Genomic DNA, 25,425 nt, shown 5'->3' with positions numbered 1-25,425 from the left:
GTGAGCTAAAAACCTTATTTTCACTGAAGACAGAAGACACTGAAGAGGAGTCTGATAAGTGAGGAAAGAGGCATTTTTCTTTAATAAGATATATTACTGTTATGAATGAGTCACCGGAGGAGGAAAAAAAACAAAAATACAAGCTAAGTCCAGAAAACCGGAGAGGTTGGTAGCTAGCGGATTACAGACCCCTTATCCTATTCACCACAACTAACAGTAGCCCTGGGGGGTTCCTACGGTGGTCCTAGACCCCTCGTCACAGCCGGAGAACTAAATAAGCCTTAAGAAAGAAAGGGGAAATCTAAACTGCCCCAGAGCAGACCCCAAAGCAAAAGACAGCCCCCAACATGTATTGTCGGTTGAAAACAGATGAAAACACAAACACAGACAGAAAGACAGACTGAGCAAACGATGGGGCCCAACTAACTAGATAGGACAGGACAGAAAAGATGCTGGCTGCAATCCGCAAAAACCCTACCAAAAATGTCCCAACCGTCTGATAGGAAAAAAGGCCCTGAGGTCGCTAGACTTCAAAATCACTATATCAGCACTCAGGTATATTCTGAAAACAGAGCAAAGAGATCAACTCATCAGAGACAAAAATGGAATTCAGCCAGTCTCAGCAAGGTCTGGCTGAACACAAACACTAAGTAAACCAGACAAAATCTCATGGAATAACAGCAGGGCAAAAACTTAGCTTTTAGTAGACAGGAACTAAACTGGATGCAAGAGCTCAGAGCAGAAAGGATCACCAGCAACCCTGCAGGGCGTCGGCTGCCTTATATCCACTCAGAGATTCCGGATGTCCAATCACACTCCACCTGTTCAGATGACAGGTTCTTCCCATCCAAATCAATTTCACTACCTCCTTTCACCAGCAGAGGGAGTTCATCAGACATCAAAGGTGAAGGAGAAAATAAACTCATAACATATTACAAAGTTTCCTATTTTCACTTTATTTTTAATTTGTGCTATTCTTTTCTAAAAAGTAATGAAACAGTCACTCTTTATGTTTTTAATGGCTCAGTAATGCAGCTTTTTTCATTTTTAGTACTTTTGCACTTCCAACAGCCTTTTTTTTCTCACTTTTTAGCATGATGAGTTGTGATTTTGAACGACACCATTAATTTTACTACATACAGTACTGAAAATGGTAAGCAAAAATTCCAAATGGAGTGAATTTGACAAAAGTGAAACAAAAACATGCTATTTCCCCACTTGACTTTTGGGTTTTGCTTTTAAGATGTTCTCAATTTACAGTGGCATCAAACAGTTTATTCGCAGTTGAGGTTGGCGCACTATGGAGAAGGCTCACCTCCTGATGTCTCACTTCCACCATACATGTGCTGCCAAATGGCCAAACATTGGTCTGCAAGAGGGTCACTATAAATTATAGGGTAGCAGGACAAGGCACAAATTGAGATTTACAACAAAAACAGACTATTATGACAGGAAAGCTCATGTAAGTCAATGATTCAATATCAAGATATGTTTACATCAGGGCCAAATTCTACCATTTTCATGCATCAACTTCAATGTCAGGGAGTCTTGAGGAGTCTTACAATCATGCCAGAGATCTACAATACTGTAAAGTTTTAAGTTCTAAAAACACTAAGGTCCAGTACCAGTCAAGGGCATTTCACCACAACATCCCAAGAGCTATGTTACATTGGAGCCCCATCAAGGTTAAAAATTCTGCTAATCTTTCTATGAATTAACAATTATGTAATAAATAATGTTGCATGCTGACATGAGAAATACCATTTCAGTGCAATATTTAGAAAAACATATCTCTGCATTAGAGCATGAAGATATCCTCAAAATAATTCATTGGGCTGGTGACACTGGGACCATTTTTTAGTTCTGGATGAATGTCATTGGCCTGAAAATGTAACAATCATGACTAAACATTATTGTCTGTTGCTAGCCATATACAAATAGACCTAGCTACAGTATATTCAATTTTAACATTATTTAACCCTAGGAAAAAAATATAACAACTTGAGAGTCCTCAGAGGTTGATACCTTTTAATTGATAGCTGAAAAGATGTAAAAAATGACCTATTACTATTGCATTTTATTACAGTCTTTTTAGTTAGAAATGTATCAACCTCTGAGGACTCTCAAATTGTAACATTTTCCTGCTTTTTGTTACCATCTTTTCAGTTAGCCATTAAAAGGTATCAACCACTGAGGACTATCAATTTTTTCTAACTACTGGCTAACATGGTACAAAGATATAATTTCAAATACCCTATGATCAGACAATGAGTTGTGTCATGCATCTGATGCAAAGCTCAAGAGTTGCGATTTAGACTTGTGAGTGCAGCACAACATCATTAGCATGCACCAAATATGCAATTCAATGCGTTTTCAGCAATTAAAAGCACAGATGTGGCTTTGCGATGAAATGTATGTGGGACATAACTGGGTAAGATAACAACCATACCCATGGTGCAAGGAATTGGAGTTGTATTTATCAGGCTCAAAAATGTGTTCCCCAAACATTTTTTAAGTCCTCATTTGTGGGGAACTTATTTTGCAAAAGCAAACACTTCTTCACCCTAAATATCTACAATGTTCCTACTTTTTTTATTTTAATATGTTATTTGAACGCTAAAAGCAATTTCTGTAATACTTCCGTTGAAAGAACATTATGACTTACATTTATATCTTCCAAATCCAAGAAGTTTAATATTACTCCATTTCTTTTCCAGATGATGGGAGGACGTAGTGTCCCATGAATCGCACAGGTTAGCACAGTACTTAAGCCAACAGTTACAGTTGTCATGATGACCTCTTTATCCGGGTCAAGTGTGAGCTGGACAACCTCTGAAAAGAGAAAAGAAACAAACTTTTTAATATGAAGTTCTAAGGTGATTTAATATTGCAGGTGGAATAATGAGAAAATAGGAGTTATCTGCACTTGGACTGTTAACCCACACAACATGGCCAAAATTAGGTGGACGCATTAACATTACCATATGGTAACATTATATGAGAGTGTCAAGCATCTCCTGACAAAACCACACATATACAGTGGGGGAAATAAGTATTTGATCCCTTGCTGATTATGTAAGTTTGCCCACTGACAAAGACATGAGCAGTCTATAATTTTAGGGGTAGGTTAATTTTAACATTGAGAGATAGAATATCAGAAATAAAATCCAGAAAATCACATTGTATAAATTATATACATTTATTTGCATTTTGCAATGAGAAATACGTATTTAATCCCTCTGGCAAACAAGACTTAATACTTGGTGGCAAAACCCTTGTTGGTAAGCACAGCAGTCAGATGTCTTTTGTAGTTGATGATGAGGTTTGCGCACATGTCTGGAGGAATTTTGGTCCACTACTCTTTGCAGATCACCTCTAAATCATTAAGATTTTGAGGCTGTTGCTTGGCAACTTGGAGCTTCAATGCCCTCCATAAGTTTTCTGTGGGATCAAGGGATCAAATACTTATTTCCCCCACTGTACTGCTATTACAGAGACTTTTTCTCTTTTCTGTCTAATTACCAATGAGCAATGTCATTTTGGATAACTGTACTCTAGGTGACACCCAACATAGTGCATGGTGATCTGAGACTACTGATCCATTATTTTGCTATTGAAACCCGATTCACATGAAAGCTGAGTAACCCAGTAAATGATCTGATGTTGGTTTGAGTTTCAGAAACTTAGTGCTCAGTCACATTTCTGTGTGCTAGACGATTTTTTATAGGATAGCACGTGGGACAATGTTGTGCTGTGGGGCAGTGCATATCTGCGACTCCTTTCTATCAACCAAATCATCATGAGAAAAAAGTCACAGCATGCTGTGAGTGGTTACAGAATTCGGATCACGTGCACCCCTACAAGTCTGACATCTGCATACTAAGACAATGAGGAAGATGGAGAAATTAGGTTTTCCATCTTTCCACACCTCTGGTTTTAACCCCCAAAAAGTTTTAATGTCAGCTTATCACACAAGAAACAAGCTACAGTATCACAGAGCTCAATCCACAGATAAATAAAAAACATTACAAAAAAAGGAATATGAACAAAATGTTTCTTTCTTTTTGATACAGATCTGCACATTATTACCATTGTAAGAAAACAAAGACATGTTTGGAAACAGAGTAATCATAATGACACAGAGAATCGTGTCACCTGGTCTTTTTTTTTACGGTACGATGGTCACCATAAAAAAATCCTCAAAAAATCCATGGCGGACTCAGAAATATAAAAAAAAAAAATCACCCAGACATGAAGGAATTATTGCAAATTGGAGCATCAATCCTTTTATTTCCATAGATAAATGCTGGATTCATATGTTTTCCTGGAAAATATTTAAGTGTGCGACTCATAAACAACTAATGCATGGGGGTAAGTCCGTGTCATGTCTTACTGGTGCCATTTGAAAAAAAAAGTCCAAGGTTTTTCTTAAGGAAAATAAAGCATAGATATTTGATATGAATGTCGAGTGAGCACCAGTTATGGTATGCAATGGGTTACAGGTACGCACACATTTGCTTAACACAAAATAGATTTTGGCGTAATAACAGAGACAGGACTGTACTGCTTCAATGACATGTAAATTCACACTTTTACATCTGCTTAACATATTTCTTTTTCATCTTTAATCCTGTCTAGGGGTTTATTTTCTGCTAAATGAATGTTCGGCTGCCTCCTCAACGTTTCTTCTAATCACATCTTGCAAGGTGTTACATGTGGTGTTGATTTATCACAGGAATCTTCTTTCTAGTGTCATCTGCAGACTGCCAATGGCAATCATAATTTAACAATAAGACATCTATAATTGAGGTCATTGGAGGGAGCAGGTATAAATGAGTACATACAGATCTAACCACATGGATTTTGAATTCTCTAGAAATAATTCTCTCCGCAGAGACACTTTACACTGTGATTCTCAAGTCTGTCATTTTCTTGTCATTTCTGCTTTGTTAGCTATAAGCATTTCTATGGATACTATTCAATAATTATCAATATGTCAAACTCACACCATCCCATTATTATATCATTGAAGAAGCCCGATATGAAGTATCATTCACATGCCTGCTGCTTTATACCACTGAGTTTGATCTCTAAAAAAGATCCATACGAAGAGTTTACATAGTTCAGGGTTCCTGGCAGTAATCAGATATGTGGGATACACACATTTTAGAAATTAATGACCCCTTCATATCTACTGCCTTCACCTCCACCAGCAATGTTCTACTGCAAACATTTTAGATATCATTGATGTTCTGTGGTCATTTTAGAGTACCAGATTTCTGCACAAAGTGAGTCTGAATCGACAACGTATCAAATGGACTGTTGCTTATTTGACGGCTAATGTCAACTGTATGGACAAACAATCAGAAACTGGTTTGGTGGCCAGTTTGGGATTCACAGTGCCCTAAGTCCTTATGACTAAAGATAAGTGAACTGGAACAAAAAACTTCTGGGTTCATGCCTGACACTAAGTGTCCAGTGCCAAACACCGAATACAGACCTCCTAGAAGTCTGTTGTAATGTTCGGAGAGAGAGAGAATTTTCCTGCTTCAAAGTTCGGGTATCCATTGTTTCAATGGGGTTCAAGTTCTGGTTCAAGTACAGTTCTGGTACCTGGCCCGAACTTTGGACTACAGTTTGGGTTGGGTACCAGAACCCAAAGTTCCATGGGTCCGCTTATCCCTACTCATGACCCACCTGACTCTGGCTAGGTATTCTATTTTATTAAAGCTCTAGTGAGTTTTTATTGTATTGACCTCTTGTGTTCTGACCAGACTTTGATTCCACAGATATTCTGCTTTTTAACCCCTTGAATGACTTTCTGGACTTGACCACTAAACTGTTTGATTCTTCCTTTGCTTGGCATTTCTTCTGGAAGCACTAAACTTGAAGAACCTGTCATGTGAAAAAACTCAATTAACCTGCAGATATGGGGCTAATCTCCTGGTTAATAGTATTCTAAAGCTGTACGGCTGCCCAGCTATTGGGAAGAAATAAACTTTATTACTCCCAGCAGCCTTGGACTTTCAGAAATCTCTTTGAAATGTCACACGAATGTTGCATAATGTGTTGTATAATGCTGCTTTGTGTATAAAAATGTTGTGACTTTTGGTGTTTTCATGCCAGTCTTCCCCAAATCCACCAAAGTAGATGGAAGAGGGGAGAGATGCCACAGCTAATTTAATTCATGACAAGGTGTTGCGTAACTTACACCAGAAATCTTGCTTCAGTATACGATGTGAAGTAAGATTTTTGGTGAAGTACATGGAGGTGCATGCCAATTTTCAGACATGCTGAAGCATTTGACTCCAACAGGCCCTTTCATCAACACTGGTGTTATTCATGCCAGTCTTGATGAATTGAGGACAATATCTGATTGACCTATCAGTCTTGTGAAATTTAGCATTAGAGGCAATATCAGATTGGAAATAAACTGGGGACATTTCAGTGCACTTTAACTGCTTCTTCTAAATGCTCTGACACATCCCAATCCACTTTCATTTTGCCTATGCCTCATTAATAGAGTTGAGCAAATTTGTTTGGACTCGGTTGCCAAACATGAATTTGCCATATTCGTGCTATATTGGTACCGTACTCGTGCCGAATTTATGTGTGATGATCGGTTCCGAACATATTCGGTCATTTCTACTCCAATTGACTCCAGTGACAATCGGCTGTGTTCGGCGAACATTGCAACAACAATATTCGCCGCTGAATCAGAACTGAAGTTTGAAAAATTTGCTCAACTCTACTCATTAAGACATTAATGATTTTTCCTTTATGAAAAAAGAAAAACATTAAGTTTTGCCATTGTCTTGGATCTAGTGTTCATCAGTATTTCAGATGATACCAATGGTATATCCATCCCCGATGGTTTGGTCAGTGGTTCCGTTTTTATCATTAGTGTTTCATCAGCAATCTTTTTGTATATAATAAAATTAAGTTGACTGTGTGTGCTGTCACTGATTTAAATAGACTTGGATGGGTGAAATTGATTCACAACTTGTATCAAAAACAGGCATGTCTCTTTGATTTGTCCACAGAAAACGTGTGAACAGCTCTATAGATTATAATGGGTTGTTAATCAGGGATAGAACATGAACGTAAAAAATGGACATCCGATGGAAGCCTATAGTGAATATTCTTTTTTTTTTAACGATCTAAACTGACAAATTACTTTTTTTAACTGGTATCATAACAATATGTTGTTTTTCTTGCACAATCATAAGAAGAGCACAGTAAAACAAAGAGCAGCATAAAGAGAGTATTATCTGCATATATAAATATTACAGTCATATGTAATTGTTTATTCTTTTTTTATCTCTATATATATACATTTCATTTCTTCAAGACTTGCTTGCCATTGCAAACAGAGCAGTATCAGAGCACAGCTTGCATGCACAATACTCTATTAACCTTTTAGCTGGTATTTAATGTATTTCTCTTTCCAATAGAAATAGCAGCTGAATTTTCATTTATACATTGTAGTGCCTATTCCATTGAGATATGTCTCATTGTCCTTGATAATCCTGTTAAAAGAGCGTACCAGATATTTTTCATTTTTGTGGTTACACTTCTTCACCAAGCGTCACTTGTTAATTTATTAGCTGATAAAATAGACTCTGCATAACATATAGTCCACAAATCCTCTGACCATAACGCAACTCTATTAGAAAGAGGGAATGGATCCTATATGGTGTCATAAAATGTTAGAAAATGAATACTTATTCAATCTTCCCTTATATTCCATTCAACAGCAATTATGCATGCATAGGTTTTGCCTTCCGAACTTTCTCTGTTGGATAACGGGATAACAATGAGGGATAACATTTCTGCATTTTAGATTCTTATGAAACATTTGGAAGTGGTGGAGTGTAGACTTTTGACAGCTTTTGCACCCTTACTTTGGTCCTTTTAAAATATACCATCCTGCTCTTTTCTACTGTTTGGGAAATTTATAGCTGAAAACATCTTTTTAGTGGCACCATCTCTTCAATTCACCAAAAAGTGAAAAAAAATAAGTTTTAAAAAATATTTTAAAAAAATAAAAATTGGAATCAACTCCTTTTCTCAAGTTAAAAAAATAAACTATATAAAAAAATGGTATCACCTCAACCACAAAAATGGTAAGATGGATTGAGGAGCTTTTAAACTAGGAACTAGGGGGAGGGTAGTTATGTTAATAAGGGGAGAGACAGAGTGAGACAGTAGGGGTTAATGAGGATTTAGGGAGGCTGGAATATGCAAGGAAAGTAGGGAGCTGATTAGTAGTAACAAATGTGTTACTAGTAGAGTTGAGCGATACCGTCCGATACTTCAAAGTATCGTATCGGATGGTATCGGCCGATCTTTAAAAAAAGTATCGGTATCGCCGATTCCGATACCGGAAGTCCCATTCAAGTCTATGGGACTTCCGGTATCGGAATAAGAAAAACCCTTTCCTGCCCTTGTACAGCCTCTCTGGGGTCTGTAGGGGCCTTTCGGGGGGCTGTGCCGGCCTGCCAGGGGGTCTGTGCAGGCTCCGGTGGTCTGTGCCGGCCTGCCGGTGGTCTGTGCAGGCTCCGGGGGGCTGTGCCGGCCTGCCGGGGGGCTGTGCCGGCCTGCCGGGGGGCTGTGCAGGCTCCGGGGGGCTGTGCCGGCCTGCCGGGGGGCTGTGCCGGCCTGCCGGGGGGCTGTGCCGGCCTGCCGGTGGTCTGTGCAGGCTCCGGGGGTCTGTGCAGGCATCGTCCGATGGGACTACAAGTCCCATCGGGCGATGCCTGCTACCATGACAGTGATTGACACATTAGCCAATGATGGGACAGTAGTAGTCCCATCATCCGGCTAATGTGTTAAATGTAAAAAAAAAAAAAAAAAAAAAAAAATTACATGCTACATACATACAACATGCATACTACATACATGCTACATTCATACTACATGCAACATACATACTACATATATACTACATGCATGCTACATACATACTACATATATACTACATACATACTACATGCATGCTACATGCATCATACATAACACATATATACTACATGCATGCTACATACATACTACATGCTACATACTACATATATACTACATGCATGCTACATACTACATGCTACATACATACTACATATATACTACATGCATGCTACATACATACTGCATGCTACATGCATGCTACATACATACTACATACATACTACATGCTACATACATACTACATATATACTACATACATGCTACATACATACTGCATGCATGCTACATACATACTACATGCATGCTACATACATACCACATACATAACACATATATACTACATGCATGCTACATACATACTACATGCTACATACATACTACATATATACTACATGCATGCTACATACATACTACATATATACTACATGCATGCTACATACATACCACATATATACTACATACATACAATACATTCATACAATACATACATAGACATACAGTACATATAACATAGAGTAACATACTTACCAATACTTGTCACATTGTTCCCCGAAGCCATTGTCTTTCCGGAATAAATATTAACATAACAAACCACAAAAATACTCACCCACGATCCGAAGCAGTCCACGAGTGTGTCCCACGACGATCTTGGGTAGAGAACTGCAGCATCAGCTGTTGCTGCCGTTCTCTACTGGCTGCAGGAATCCAATGACGGAAGGTAGGTATCCTTCCGCACTGTATTCCTCCGCCACTTAAAAAAAAAAAAGTCCCTAGTCTCACTTTATGCCATTGCTGTGTGGGAAATTCCCACGCAGCAATGGCATAAAGTGAGACTAGGGACTTTTTTTTTTTTAAGTGGCGGAGGAATACAGTGCGGAAGGATACCTACCTTCCGTCATTGGATTCCTGCAGCCCGTAGAGAACGGCAGCATCATCTGATGCTGCAGTTCTCTACCCAAGATCGTCGTGGGACACACTCGTGGACTGCTTCGGATCGTGGGTGAGTATTTTTGTGGTTTGTTATGTTAATATTTATTCCGGAAAGACAATGGCTTCGGGGAACAATGTGACAAGTATTGGTAAGTATGTTACTCTATGTTATATGTACTGTATGTCTATGTATGTATTGTATGTATGTAGTATGTATGTAGTATGTATGTAGCATGCATGTAGTATATATGTAGTATGTATGTAGCATGTAGTATGTATGTAGCATGCATGTAGTATATATGTAGTATGTATGTAGCATGTAGTATGTATGTAGCATGCATGTAGTATGTATGTAGTATTTTTTTTTTTTTTTTTTAACATTTAACACATTAGCCGGATGATGGGACTACTACTGTCCCATCATTGGCTAATGTGTCAATCACTGTCATGGTAGCAGGCATCGCCCGATGGGACTTGTAGTCCCATCGGACGATGCTTGCACAGACCCCCGGACATCAGCACAGCCCCCCGGCAGGCCGGCACAGCCCCCCGGCAGGCCGGTACAGACCCCCACAGGGTGCACAGACCACCGGCAGGCCGGCACAGCCCCCCGGCAGGCCGGCAGAGACCCCGGGCAGTCCACACAGCCCCCCGGCAGGCCGGCACAGCCCCCCGGCAGGCCGGCAGAGACCCCCGGAAGGCCCGAAATGACGGCGCATCATGATGCGCACACACCGCGCATCATGATGACGTCAGGCCGTCAATCAACTGAACTTCCGATTCCGATGCCGAATTCCGATATTGAAAAAATATCGGAAGTCGGTATCGGAATTCCGATACAGCAAGTATCGGCCGATACCCGATACTTGCGGTATCGGAATGCTCAACACTAGTTACTAGTATTAAATGTCTGCTGGCAAATGCAAGAAGTCTTTCAAGCAAAATGAATGAACTGGAGACTCTTATGTTGGTCATAGAATATGATGTGGTGGGTAGAGTTGAGCGACTTTTGGTTTTTTAGGGTCGCGTTTCGTTTCGTGAAACCCGACTTTTCCAAAAGTCGGGTCGAGCAAGATCGTCCGATTATAGGGAAAAGTCGGGGTCGTCCCGAAACACGAAACCCAATGTAAGTCAATGGGGAATAAAAGTCGGCAGTGAGAGGAGGACAGGAAACACACCTACAGTGCCCATTTGAATGCCAAAAGCATCAATTCTTCTTTCTTAAGCTTGTCAACCTTAATTAACTTCATATTACAAGTTACGCACTGAAAAATGGGGGTTATTTGGCTACAAACTGTGGGGGGGGAGGGCTGGCTCCAGGTTTTCATGTGCCCTGGGCGAAAGAGCGCCCCTTTAACACATACCACAACTCATCATGCTCCGATACGGCAGAGAAATAGCGGTATAGTACAATGAAAAATACCTCACTTTTTACATCTCATGACGAGGCCCATCTATTTCTCCATACAGAATCATTGGTCCCATATAATGTTTGAAACAGTATATGATGAGCTCCACATAATGCTACAGTATATGTTGGTCCCCATGGATGAAGCTCCACTGTCTTATGGGCCCAAATAATGCTCCAAACATAATGGGCCCCATTTCTAATGCTCTAGTGTATAATGGGCCCTGTAAATGCTGCTCCAGTGTCTGATGTCCACCTTTGGAATGTTCCAGTATATGGTGGGCCCCATCTATCATTCTCCAGAGTATAGTGCTCTCCAAAAATTGCTGTCCCAACATTGAAAAAAATCAAATAAGTCTCCTCGCTAGGGAATCCCTGTACTTGTCTGGACAGGTGCTTTAGCTTGCTTAACAGCTCGCCAGCCATTCTCACGCCCAGTATGGATTGCACGTGATTGCACAAAGGTTAGAAAGGGTACCGTATCCCTGGATAACATGTATGGATAGCGTACACATTCAAAATATATGTCTCAGGTGGCAGGCTCAGACGGTGTCAGGCCCAGTATGGATTGCACGTGATTGCACAAAGGTTAGAAAGGGTACCGTATCCCTGGATAACATGTATGGATAGCGTACACATTCAAAATATATGTCTCAGGAGGCAGGCTCAGACGGTGTCAGGCACAGTATGGATTGCACATGATTGCACAAAGGTTAGAAAGGGTACCGTATCCCCGGATAACATGTATGGATAGCGTACACATTCAAAATATATGTCTATACAGCATGAGGCAGGCTCAGACGGTGTTAGGCCCAGTATGGATTGCACGTCATTGCACAAAGGTTAGAAAGGGTACCGTATCCCCGGATAACATGTATGGATAGCGTACACATTCAAAATATATGTCTATACAGCATGAGGCAGGCTCAGACGGTGTTAGGCCAAGTATGGATTGCACGTCATTGCACAAAGGTTAGAAAGGGTACCGTATCCCTGGATAACATGTATGGATAGCGGACACATTCAAAATATATGTCTCAGGAGGCAGGCTCAGACGGTGTCAGGCACAGTATGGATTGCACATGATTGCACAAAGGTTAGAAAGGGTACCGTATCCCCGGATAACATGTATGGATAGCGTACACATTCAAAATATATGTCTATACAGCATGAGGCAGGCTCAGACGGTGTTAGGCCCAGTATGGATTGCACGTCATTGCACAAAGGTTAGAAAGGGTACCGTATCCCCGGATAACATGTAAGGATAGCGTACACATTCAAAATATATGTCTATACAGCATGAGGCAGGCTCAGACGGTGTTAGGCCCAGTATGGATTGCACGTCATTGCACAAAGGTTAGAAAGGGTACCGTATCCCCGGATAACATGTATGGATAGCGTACACATTCAAAATATATGTCTATACAGCATGAGGCAGGCTCAGACGGTGTTAGGCCCAGTATGGATTGCACGTCATTGCACAAAGGTTAGAAAGGGTACCGTATCCCCGGATAACATGTATGGATAGCGTACACATTCAAAATATATGTCTATACAGCATGAGGCAGGCTCAGACGGTGTTAGGCCCAGTATGGATTGCACGTCATTGCACAAAGGTTAGAAAGGGTACCGTATCCCTGGATAACATGTATGGATAGCGTACACATTCAAAATATATGTCTCAGAAGGCAGGCTCAGACGGTGTCAGGCACAGTATGGATTGCACATGATTGCACAAAGGTTAGAAAGGGTACCGTATCCCCGGATAACATGTATGGATAGCGTACACATTCAAAATATATGTCTATACAGCATGAGGCAGGCTCAGACGGTGTTAGGCCCAGTATGGATTGCACATCATTGCACAAAGGTTAGAAAGGGTACCGTATCCCCGGATAACATGTATGGATAGCGTACACATTCAAAATATATGTCTATACAGCATGAGGCAGGCTCAGACGGTGTTAGGCCCAGTATGGATTGCACGTCATTGCACAAAGGTTAGAAAGGGTACCGTATCCCCGGATAACATGTATGGATAGCGTACACATTCAAAATATATGTCTATACAGCATGAGGCAGGCTCAGACGGTGTTAGGCCCAGTATGGATTGCACGTCATTGCACAAAGGTTAGAAAGGGTACCGTATCCCTGGATAACATGTATGGATAGCGTACACATTCAAAATATATGTCTCAGGAGGCAGACTCAGACGGTGTCAGGCACAGTATGGATTGCACGTCATTGCACAAAGGTTAGAAAGGGTACCGTATCCCCGGATAACATGTATGGATAGCGTACACATTCAAAATATATGTCTATACAGCATGAGGCAGGCTCAGGCGGTGTTAGGCCCAGTATGGATTGCACGTCATTGCACAAAGGTTAGAAAGGGTACCGTATCCCCGGATAACATGTATGGATAGCGTACACATTCAAAATATATGTCTATACAGCATGAGGCAGGCTCAGACGGTGTTAGGCCCAGTATGGATTGCACGTCATTGCACATAGGTTAGAAAGGGTACCGTATCCCCGGATAACATGTATGGATAGTGTACACATTCAAAATATATGTCTATACAGCATGAGGCAGGCTCAGACGGTGTTAGGCCCAGTATGGATTGCACGTCATTGCACAAAGGTTAGAAAGGGTACCGTATCCCCGGATAACATGTATGGATAGCGTACACATTCAAAATATATGTCTCAGGAGGCAGGCTCAGACGGTGTCAGGCACAGTATGGATTTGACGTCCCAGATTACACAGAGGAGGAGCAGGGAGAGGTAAAGATTGCAAATGCTGGGGCCCTGCCCAAGCAAGGGGGGCCCACTCGTGGGCGTTGGTACTGGCACTGGGCCCCTCATAGTACAGCAGTGTGTCTGACGGCGGGTGTGCACCACCGCCGTCAGAGACACTTGATTGCACTATGAGGGACCCTGTGCCAGTGCCCGTGCCCAAGAGTCGGCCTACCCACCTGTCCAGGGCAACGGCACTCGCACGGTGTCGTGCGCTAGGTGGTGACCCCGGCCATGGGGGGGGGAGGCAGCACAGTTAGGGAGTTTTAGAAAGTGGCATATGTTGATGTTGGACATTCAGCTGATGCAAAAGGCGAAATAGGTGAAGTACCAGGAAGAGGTGGACCAAAGCAAGCCATTTTTCTGTCACCATATGTGTCATCAGGGGAAGGTGGGACAAAGTCCTTGGAAACCCATGAGTGGTTCATTTTAATGAAGGTTAGATCATCCACATTTTGGGTTGACAGACGGGTCCTTTTTTCTGTCAGGATTGATCCAGCTGCACTGAAGACACTTTCCGATAGCACACTTGCAGCTGGGCAAGCGAGCTCCTGTAAGGCATATTGGGCCAATTCAGGCCAGGTGTCCAGTTTAGCGGCCCAATAGTCAAAGGGGAATGACCTGTGTGGGAGAACATCGATATGGGAGGAAAAGTAGTTTGTAACCATAGTTGACAACTGCTGTCTCCTGTCACTTTCCATCGATGCAGTATTACCAGTTGTGTGAGCGGTATTTGAAAAATCAGTCCACAACATTGTCATGAAACCCCTATCTCCAACGCCACTTCTGCTGTGTGCACCACGAACACCTCTGCCAAGCTGCCCCCGGCCCGTACCGCTGCTGTGTGCTGGGAATGCCTCAAGCAACCGATTTACCAGAGTTGCTTGTTTATTAGCCAATATTAGGTCAAGGTTCTCCTGTGGCATGATGTTTTGTAATTTGCCTTTATAGCGTGGATCCAGGATGCTGGCCAACCAGTAGTCGTCATCGTTCATCATTTTGGCAATGCGGGGGTCCCTTTTTAGGATCCGCAAGGCATAATCTGACATGTGGGCCAATGTTCCCGGTGTCAGTGATGCACTACGAGTGCTGGGTGGAGGAGCACTTTCTGGCAAATCCACATCCCTCCAGTCATGCACAAACCCTGTACCAGACCTTGCCACGCCAACATTTTCACTTGCCCCACGAGATGCATCCTCCTCCCCTAAGTAATCATCCCCATCATCCTCCTCCTCCTCCTCCTCTTCTTCCTCCACTTCGTCCAGGAGAGGTCCCTGAGCAGACAATGGCTGAATGTCATCAAGGATTCCCTCCTCCTCTTCCTCCTCATCAACATTGGCTGCAGACGCCTGCTCCTTAAGGTGCGTCAAAGTTTGCATGAGCAGACGCATAAGTGGGATGCTCATGCTTAGGATGGCGTCGTCTGCGCTTACCAGCCGTGTGCATTCCTCAAAACACTGAAAGACTTTACAAAGGTCTTTGAGCTTCGACCACTGCACGCCTGTCAACTCCATGTCTGCTCTCAAAGTGCCTGGCCGTGTATCCTCCCACAAATGCATTATGGCCTGCCTCTGCTCGCACAGCCGCTCCACCATGTGCAGGGTGGAGTTCCACCTTGTTGCATTGTCGATAATGAGGCGGTGGTTGGGAAGGTGGAGCAATCGCTGCAGCTTCTGCATACGAACGGAGTGTACAGGCGACCGACGGATGTGCGTGCACAGTCTTCGCACCTTCTGGAGCAGGGCTGTTAACTCCGGATAATTTTTGAGGAAGCACTGCACCACCAGGTTCAAGGTGTGAGCCAAGCAAGGTATGTGGCTGAGTTTTGAAAGGGCTATGGCTGCCACAAAATTACGGCCGTTATCACTAACTACCTTGCCTGCCTCAAGATGTACACTGCCCAGCCATGACTCAGTTTGTCGCTTCAAGTACTCGGCCAGCACCTCGGCGGTGTGTCTGTCGCCCAAACACATCATCTGCAACACAGCCTGCTGACGCTTTCCACTAGCTGCTCGATAGGGGGACACCTTGTGTGCAACAGTGGCAGCTACAGATGGAGTGCTCGTACGACTGCGGTCTGTGGATGAGCTTTCGCTTCTGGAGGAGGAGGAGGAGGAGGAGGGTCGAACGCCTACAGCCAACTGTTTCCTATACCGTGGGCTAGGCAGCACTGTCCCACCACTGCTGTCCCCTGTGGACCCTGCATCCACCACATTAACCCAGTGCGCAGTGATGGACACGTAACGGCCCTGGCCATGCCGACTGGACCATGCATCAGTTGTGAGGTGCACCTTTCCGCTCAATGACTACTTGAGTGCATGGACAATGTGGTCTTTCACATGATGGTGGAGGGCTGGGATGGCTTTGCGAGAGAAGAAGTGGCGACTGGGTAGGTCATAGCGTGGTACTGCATAGGCCATGAGTTCGCGGAAAGCTGTGCTTTCCACCAACCGAAAGGGCATCATCTCAAACGAGATTAGTTTGGCAATGTGGGCGTTCAAACCCAGTGTACGCGGATGAGATACTGAGTACTTTCTTGACCTACTCATAGTGTCTGGGAGGGTGAGCTGGACTTGAGAGCTGCATATGGTGGAAGTAGCGGTGGACAGGGCGGACTGAGAGAGGGTTGATGATGGTGATGGAGTTGGTGTTCTTTCTGATGGCCTAGAATCAGTCTTTCGTTGATATAACAGTGGGATTCCCTGACTGCTGTGGCCTTGCAACGACACCTCAACATTTGCTGCTGTGCTAACCGGTGGGCTTACAGTGGGGGAAACAATGTAGCGTTGCTGACTACCTTCGTTGTGATCAGTTGCACATGTGGCACTTGAGGTTTGGTGTTGTGTCCACGCTTGCAAGTGCATACTGGTTAAATATCTAAGCATGCAACTGGTATTCAAATTTTTCAGATTTTTCCCTCGGCTAAAGGTCTTTGCGCACTTCTTACAGATAACCTTGGCCTGATCATGAGGATTTTGTTCAAAAAAGTGCCACACTGCACTCTTCCTACTTTGGCAGACATTTTGCGGCCTAGCACGCTGTGATCTTTTGACCCTCTGGACAAGCTGTCCAGCAACTCTTTTGATGTTTGGAACCTGTCTTTGGAGTGCTCCAGGCCTGCCAGATAACAGCTGTTGCGATGTCGATGTCTGATGTGGATGCTCCTCATCTGAGCTATTGGAAGCAGCACCCTCTTCCCCCAATGGATGCCAATCTGGGTCAACAACTGGGTCATCCATCACCTCCTCTTCTATGTCATGTGCACCTTCCTCTGTGTCACCGTGTATGGTGGTATAGTGTGCGGGAAGGGGCACCTGAGTCTCATCAGGGTCAAAATCTGGCTCTGTACACTGCGAGGACAATGTAGTGCTCTGAGTGAATGTACCAGCAGAATCATCCATCAGCGGCTGTGCATCAGTGCACTCCATGTCAGATTGATCTTGGCCTGGGTAATTCACCATTTGACTTGATAATCCAGGCATGGTATGTGAAAACAGCTCCATGGAGTAATCAGTAGGATGGCCTGCGTCATCCTTCAATCTTGGTTGGGGTGAAGGACACAAGGAAAGGTGTGGTTCATGAACATGAGCCTCCAATGACGACTCAGTGCTTTTACTTTTTACAACTGAAGAAGAGGAGGCGATAGAGCTGGAGGCTGAGTCAGCAATGTAAGACAAAACTTTTTCCTGATGCTCTGCCTTTAAAAGCGGTTTGCCAACTCCTAGAAAACTAAGCGTTCGAGGCCTTATGTAGCCAGACGATGACGCAGGGTCAGCACCTCCTGCATTCGGTCCTATTTTGCTCTTGCCACTACCATCAGATCCACCACCAACACCATCATTACCAGCTGCCAACCCCCGCCCAATTCCACGGCCTCTTCCACCAGCCTTACTCATTTTTGGTAGAAATGTAGACAAAATCCAACAAACTATATAGTAATGTAAAACAAGGTAAAAGGTGTCTATAGGACAGGGGAGATTTAGAATTTCTGCACACACTTGTGGACAGTGGACACTTTTGGATTGTGTGAGGCCCACTGATATCTGAGCGCTATGTGACACGCTCGATGGCACAGCTGCCTGTGACCAAAGTGACGAGAGGATAATGGAGATTTTGAATCTCTGCGTACACTTTTGGACACTGGACACTTGTAGATTGTGTGAGGCCTACTGATATCTGAGCGCTATGTGACACGCTCGATGGCACAGCTGCCTGTGACCAAAGTGACGAGAGGATAATGGAGATTTTGAATCTCTGCGTACACTTTTGGACACTGGACACTTGTAGATTGTGTGAGGCCCACTGATATCTGAGCGCTATGTGACACGCTCGATGGCACAGCTGTGACAAAAGTGACTAGAGGATAAGGGAGATTGGATTGCTTTTAAAAAAGCAGTTTGCGGAGCAGTGGGTAAACAGCAATGCCAGCATGTCAGGAAGCCTTAGAAGGCAGCCCAACAACCAACACCACTGATACACCACAATATAGCCTCCCCTTGCACTGCACACACAGTGACTTGTGTGTTGTGCAGGCCAAATTGCTAGCAGCAGAAGCAGTTCTTTTGTCTTCTTCCCTGCCTAACGCTCTCCCTACAGAATCAGCAGCAACCTCTCCCTATACTAAGATCGGCAGAAGTAAGATGGCGGTCGGCGTGCACGCCCTTTTATACCCCCTGTGACGCCCACCAAAGCAAGCCAATGACTTGCATGCCCTTCTGAAAGATGGTGGTGACCCGTGCCTATGTCATCACGTTGCCCACAGTGTCCGTGGATCCTGATTGGCTGAAAAAGAGCGCAAAACAAACTTTTGAAACGCGACTTTGGCGCGTAAGTCGCCGACCTCGTGGCCGACCTCATCCTAGGGTCGGGTTTCGTTTCATGAAACCCGACTTTGCCAAAAGTCGGCGACTTTTGAATTTTTTCGACCTGTTTCGCTCAACTCTAGTGGTGGGCATTACTTAAACCTGGCTGGATGAAAATTATGACTAAATAACAAACGTAGATGGTTACCCTACATTTAGACATAACAGGAAACACAAAAAATGTGTAGGGGTGTGTATTTTCATAAATTCCACCTTAAGACATGTACTCGATGACAACATTGGGGGGAACTGCTGCAATGCAGAGTCCATATGGGTAAATGTACATGGGGATGGTAATAATGGAAAATTGCTAATTGGAGTTTTCCACAAGCCTCCTAATATAGCTGAACAGGTAGAGTATGAAATGCTGCAACAAATTAAAAAGGCAGCAAATAATAATAGGGTCCTTATTATGGGTGATTTTAACTATCGAGACATTGAAGGGGACATAGAATCTTCTGATTGTGCTAAAACCTTCAAGTTCTTATCCTCAATTCAAGACAGTTAACTCTCTCAGCTGGTAGATGAACCAACCAGGGGAGGTAATATTGCTGGATATGGTTCTGTCAAATAGACCAGATATTATTTCAGATTTACAGGTCAGGGAGCATTTGGGAAGCAGTGACCATAATATGGCCTGTTTCAATGTAATTTTCAATCAAACATTCAAATGGGGTAATGCAAAAACCTGGAGCTTCAGGAAAGCTGATTTCAATAAATTATGGGAAGAGCTTAATCAAGTAGATTGGGATCATGTCATGGTAACTGGGGATACCAAACATAAATGAGGAATGTTTGAGGAAATAGTACTAGAATCCTATTGAAAAAGTATACCCTGTGGCAATAAAATATCCAGGAATAAAAATAAATATCCAGGAGTAAAAAGTTTACTAAGATAAAAACAAAGGGCCTTCAAAATCCTGAAGGCCGAGAATAAAGAAATAATATTTCAGGAGTATAGAGATCTAATTAAGAAATGTAATAAATAAAAGAAGCTAACAAAGTTATCTACAGAGAAACAAATTGCCAATAACATTAAAATAAAATAAAATAAAATAAAACCTCCAAAATGTTATGAATACATCAATGACAAAAGAAAAAACGGATGGCATCAGCCCCTTAAAAGACTATAATAACAAGATAATTATAGAGCACAAATAAAAGGCTGAGATATTAAACAGGCCCTTTTTATCCATGTTCACCAATGACCTGTTTGTTCTAGTGATCTTTCAACAAGGCAAAAATCAAAGTTCAACCCCTGATATAACTAGTTTAACACAAAAAGTACGCCTGCATCATAGCAAATTAAATATTGACAAATCCTCCCCAGCCAGATGTCATTCAGCCATGGATACTGAGGGAATTGAGCTCAGTAATTGACGGACAGTTGTATCTCATATTCTTTGATTCTCTTCTAACAGTATTGGCGCCACAGGATTGGAGGATAGCTGATGTGATACTGATATTTAAGAAAGGTAAGAAGGTGGATCCAGGTAACTATCGTCCGGTATGTCTAACATTAGTCATGTGCAAAGTTTTTGAGGGCATCATAAGAGGTGAGCCTCAGAGATATATTGCAGAGAATGATATAATAAATGATAACCAGCATGGATTCATGAAGAATAAGTCATGTCTAACTAACATGTTGGGCTTCTATGAGGAGGTAACTGCAAATCTCGATGTTGGTATTGCGGTGGATGTGATTTATCTGAACTTTGCATGCACAGTTGATACTATACCACATAACAGTCTTATACTGAAGCTAAAGAGGCATGAATAAGGGAAACTATATGCAGATGGGTATGGAATTGGCTAAATACCAAGGAACAAAGAGTCATCATAAATAGTACATTCTCTAAATAGGATCTGGTCAGCAGTGGGGACCTCAGAGATCTGTGTTAGGACTGATATTTTTAACCTCTTTATTAATGACCTAATAGATGGGACTGAGAGTAAAGTGTCAGTCTTTGCTGATGACACCAAACTATTTAGGATACTAAAACCTGACATTGACATGACAATATTGCAAAACAATCTGGAGTAGTTGACTGAAAGGACAAACACTTCACAAATGAGATTTATTGTAGATAAATGTAGAGTAATGCCCCAAGGATAGAGTAATCCAGTTGCTGCATATACATTAGATGTGGGTATAGTCAGGACTACAGAACAGGAGGAGGACTTGGTATTCTGGCTACAGTAAGTTGAGCAGTAGTACTCAATGCCAAGCTTCAGCCGCAAAAGCAAACAAGATTTTACGGTGTATAAAAGAGAGATAAAATCCCGTGAGCCAAACATTTTGTTACCCCTTTATAAATGACTGGTGAGGCCACATCTAGAATACGGGATTCAGCTTTAGGTTCCACCTTTTTAAAAGGAAATTCAGAAGTTAGTGTTATTTCAAAGGCGGGTACTTAGATTATTGCGAGGAATGGAAGACCTCTCATATGACGAAAGGTTGGAAAAGCTGGGCCAGATGATTTTTACTGCACAATGAACTTTGTAAAAACAATCCCCCCCACAAAAAATAAAAATACGGCAGAATTATGTTTTTGTTTTCATCATTGAACAGCACTTTGATTTTTTTTTCAAATTTTTCATCTAAATAAATGTCATGGTACATGGTTATTTCAAAAATGTCACTCAAAACTACACAATCCTTCATATAGGTATGTAGGAAAAAATTTTTAAAAAATAAGCACTTCACACATATCTTAAAATTATATGGCATGCTGAGATATGGGTGGTGATTTGAGCATTTATATATTATATCTTTTTGATATTTTTAAAAATGTTTTTGAACTTTCTACTCTTCTTGCTAGTCTGCTTAGGAGAAATGAATTTGCGATCATCCGATCACTTGTACTATACACAGCAATACCATAGTATTGCCCTGTGTAGCAAAAATCATGGTCTCCTATGAATGCCAGCCATAGGGTGGCTTAATAGGAGTACCATCATGACAGGCATGGCAGACCCATTGGTGCATTGTGATCGCGTCATGGGAGCTCTAATGCCCGCATAGATTGATGTGCCCTCCTGCACGTGCGTATTAAATGCCGCTGCCAGATCTATGCTATATGTGCTGCTGTTAGGGAAGAATGATGACTGATTGTCACAACTATCATCTGCTTGGAAAGATGCTGACTAGGCTTGAGTGCCTGCATTAAAGTCGGGAGCCGGCATGTGACGCACCAGAACGTCATATGTCAGTAAAGGGCTAGGAGTGCAAATGTTTAACTGTCAGTCAGAACACATAATAGTAGATGTGTCAGCACACAAATTGGCCAAGTTTGGATTTCTTCTTTCAGGTTGCAATGTGACATCTTGCAGATCACAATGGGACCATAGTCAATGTCACTGTCTTTAATGTATAAACGTGACTTTGCAATCTGAGGTCACTATGTAGCTATGTAGCTATAGCTACACATATTGCTTTTAGTTTAAAAAATGCTGTGCTTGAATTGGTGATGTTGATGACCTATGCTTTGGAAAGTGAGATTGGTGGGTCTGGCAGTCACTTGTGTCACATTGCTTAATGGCAGCTTCCAGGTTTCTAAGCCACCACCGCCTCATCAGAGCTGCCTATTCTGATTGGATGCTGTATAAAAACAAGCCCATCACAAGCTTTGCTCTAAGTCATTGCATGAAAAGTGGATTCCCCATACGGCAACACCAGTGTAAAAACAAACCCACCAAAAGCTTTCCTCTAAGTCTGGCATGAAAAGTGGATTCTCCATACCACAACAACAGAATGATGATAAGGTAGAAATAAGTCACTAATTTTAAAAAGTTCAAAAACAGGTGATTGCCTCATGTGTTAAAGGGAACATGTCATGTAAAAAAATATATATTAACTTGCAGATATGGGATTAATCTGCTGGATAATAGCATTCTTACCGTAAGTTGCCAGGCGCCAGAACTGAAAGCCCCACTACCAGGATGAAATTAACTTTATTCCTTCTGGCAGTCACAAGCTTTTAGTTATAGAATTGCAGCCGGCGTGGATTCCGTCACCGTTTAATGCTTAGTGAGCGACAGCTGAACCATGCTCCGCCACTGACTGACAGCCAGCTCTAATGCTCAGCTGGCTATGACTGTAAGCCTGAGGCTGCCAGGAGAAATAAAGTTAATTTCTCCTGCTAGTAAAGCTCTCAGTTCTGGTGCAGAGCAGCTTCAGAATGCCATTACCCTGCAGATTAACCCCATATCTTCAGGCTAACAGCTTTTTTTTACATAGGTTGGTTTTAAACTAGATTATGCATTGCAATTTCCAGTTTTAGATATTGTAGTTATTTATGATAGCCCTCTAACTCATCTTTAGCGTAAAAACTTTGCTGTCGATTTATTTTGCTACAAAAGAACCAATTTTATGAAATTCTGAAAGTAAGCACATAGACTTTGTAAAAATAAACATTTCGGAAGCTCAAAATAAGAAAAAACGCTCAACCTACTCTTTCCCATAAGTATTGAAATCTCGATGTTCATACATTTTTTATCACATATTAAATGAGGAAATAAGATAAAAAGAAGCAAGTGTCTGACAATGCAGATGTGCTTTCTGTCAAGCAAAAATATTGTACTTAAGCATTTCCGAAAAGCTTAATGACAGTCTCCAAACAATCAATTGTATGATTAGCTGAATACATATAACCAGCTAAGAGGCTGCAGTGAAGTTTCTTAGAATGAGGAATGTTCATAATAAAATTATTTTGGAGGGAATGTTAATCACAGCTGTGCTTTCTTTTAATAAATAATTCTGAATATTTACATTTTTATGATTTTTAACTTCCCATAGCACAGTCATCAATTTAAGGCACATCATTAATTAATTCAAGGGTGTGAGTCCAGGATATGTATTATTACTACGGCCTCATGCAGACAGCTCTTTTTTTAAATTCCATACCATTCCATACCATTCTGTTTTTATAGCAAAAAATCCAAGGAGCACACATATTCTGCAAATGTGTTAAATAGAGATGAGCGAACCTGAGCCTAAAAGTGTCCGTTGCTAGACACCGAATGTGGACTTCTGCCGGGAGTCCGTTGCAATGTTCGGAGTTCCGTGGGAAGTCCATTGCAGAGAGAGAAGAGAGAATTTTCCAGCTGAAAATTTCCCATTGTTTTCAAAGGGGCTCAGGTTCTGGTACAAGTTCAGGTACAGTGATGGTCCCTGAACTGAACTTTGGAACGAAGTTTGGAATGGGCACCAGAACCTGAACTTCCACAGGTCCGCTCATCCCTACTAGTCTTAAATCATTTTGCTTAAAATGCTAATCCAAGACGTTTTTTAAAAAATGGTTACAAAGGGAATAGTCTAATTAAATTTGCCTTAAATTAAAAAAAAATTAAATCTTATTCTCTTGAGTCCAACCACTTTGCAGCTTGCAGCATCATCAGACCTCGTTGTTACTTATCCACAGCAGGTCAGCAGAGATAAGTATTTTTTTCACCCATGTTTATTATGCTTTGGGGCAGAGATGTGCAAATATGTTCAAGTGGAATTGACTCGAATATTATAGAAATCCTCATTTGCCAAAATGTCCATATTTTGGAATTTAATTTTGCTGCCTGACATATTGAGCTGTATATTGAGCTTTATATTTATAAAAAAATATACGTATGAGACATTAGCTACTCTGCAATGTAATGTAAATTTCCTGAGAAAGTTCATGAGAACAGGTGAATTTACGTTGTGCTTGACTCACTCATTTCTTCTCTGGGAAAATGGTTGAGATGTTTACACTGATTTCTGTTCGGTTTATTTGGTAGGGTACATTAAATATGCACAATCCCACCAATTTTATTGCTCTAGTTCATCAGTTAGACTGGGATCATGCGAGAAACAAGGCCGAGTCTCACATGTTAATACCCGGCACTGCCGCCGGCACTCAGGAGCGGAGCGTGCAGCTCCATGTATTGCTATGCAGCCGTACGCTCTGATCCGAGTACCAGTGGCAGTGCTGGGTATTAACATGCGAGACTCGGCCGTATTCCTCGCATGTGTGATCCCGGCCAAAAGGCGATTTTAGCATCTAAGTAGGAAAGGGGTTTTTTTACAGTTAAAGCAGTCAGACTGTGGGATGCCTTACCATAAAAGGTAATGATGGCAAATACTATATAAGCATTTAAAAAAAAGTCTGTATGCTTTTCTCACAATAAAATGGTATTATGGATAATTTATCGATAGTGAATGTGTAACTGTTGGAGAAAGTTTGAACTTGAGGGACCTATGCTTTGTTTCGAGCTACGTAACTATGTAGGCATGGAGATGCATAGACCTGTATATGAGCTGTACACAGAAAACATTAGCATATTTTTTTAAACATTTTTTTAAATGATTTTATTTATTATATTTGGATTGGATTAAGAACCCTTTTTTTGCTTTTTTTTAATATGCTTTGGTCACAAAAAAAGATATTCGAAGGCTAAGTTTCCTTGATTAGAACAGACAAGCATAAC

General features: G+C 41.9%; 1 protein-coding gene across 2 annotated transcripts in view; it reads right to left on the bottom strand.

Moving 5' to 3' along the window:
* LOC141087923 (follistatin-related protein 4-like) overlaps window positions 1-25,425 on the bottom strand; it is a 1,467,590-nt gene that overhangs the window by 147,201 nt on the left and 1,294,964 nt on the right. For both annotated transcript variants that reach the window (XM_073573783.1, XM_073573784.1), the window contains exon 7: window positions 2,666-2,832. In XM_073573783.1, coding sequence (XP_073429884.1) covers window positions 2,666-2,832 — 167 coding nt within the window. The remainder of the gene's footprint in view (window positions 1-2,665; window positions 2,833-25,425) is intronic.

The sequence above is a fragment of the Dendrobates tinctorius genome, unplaced genomic scaffold, assembly GCF_039654945.1.
Source record: "Dendrobates tinctorius isolate UK_male_01 unplaced genomic scaffold, ASM3965494v1 ptg000036l, whole genome shotgun sequence".
NCBI lineage: Eukaryota > Metazoa > Chordata > Amphibia > Anura > Dendrobatidae > Dendrobates > Dendrobates tinctorius.
The sequence above is the reverse complement of the archived record's forward strand: the minus strand, read 5'-3'. Positions and strand labels throughout refer to the sequence as shown.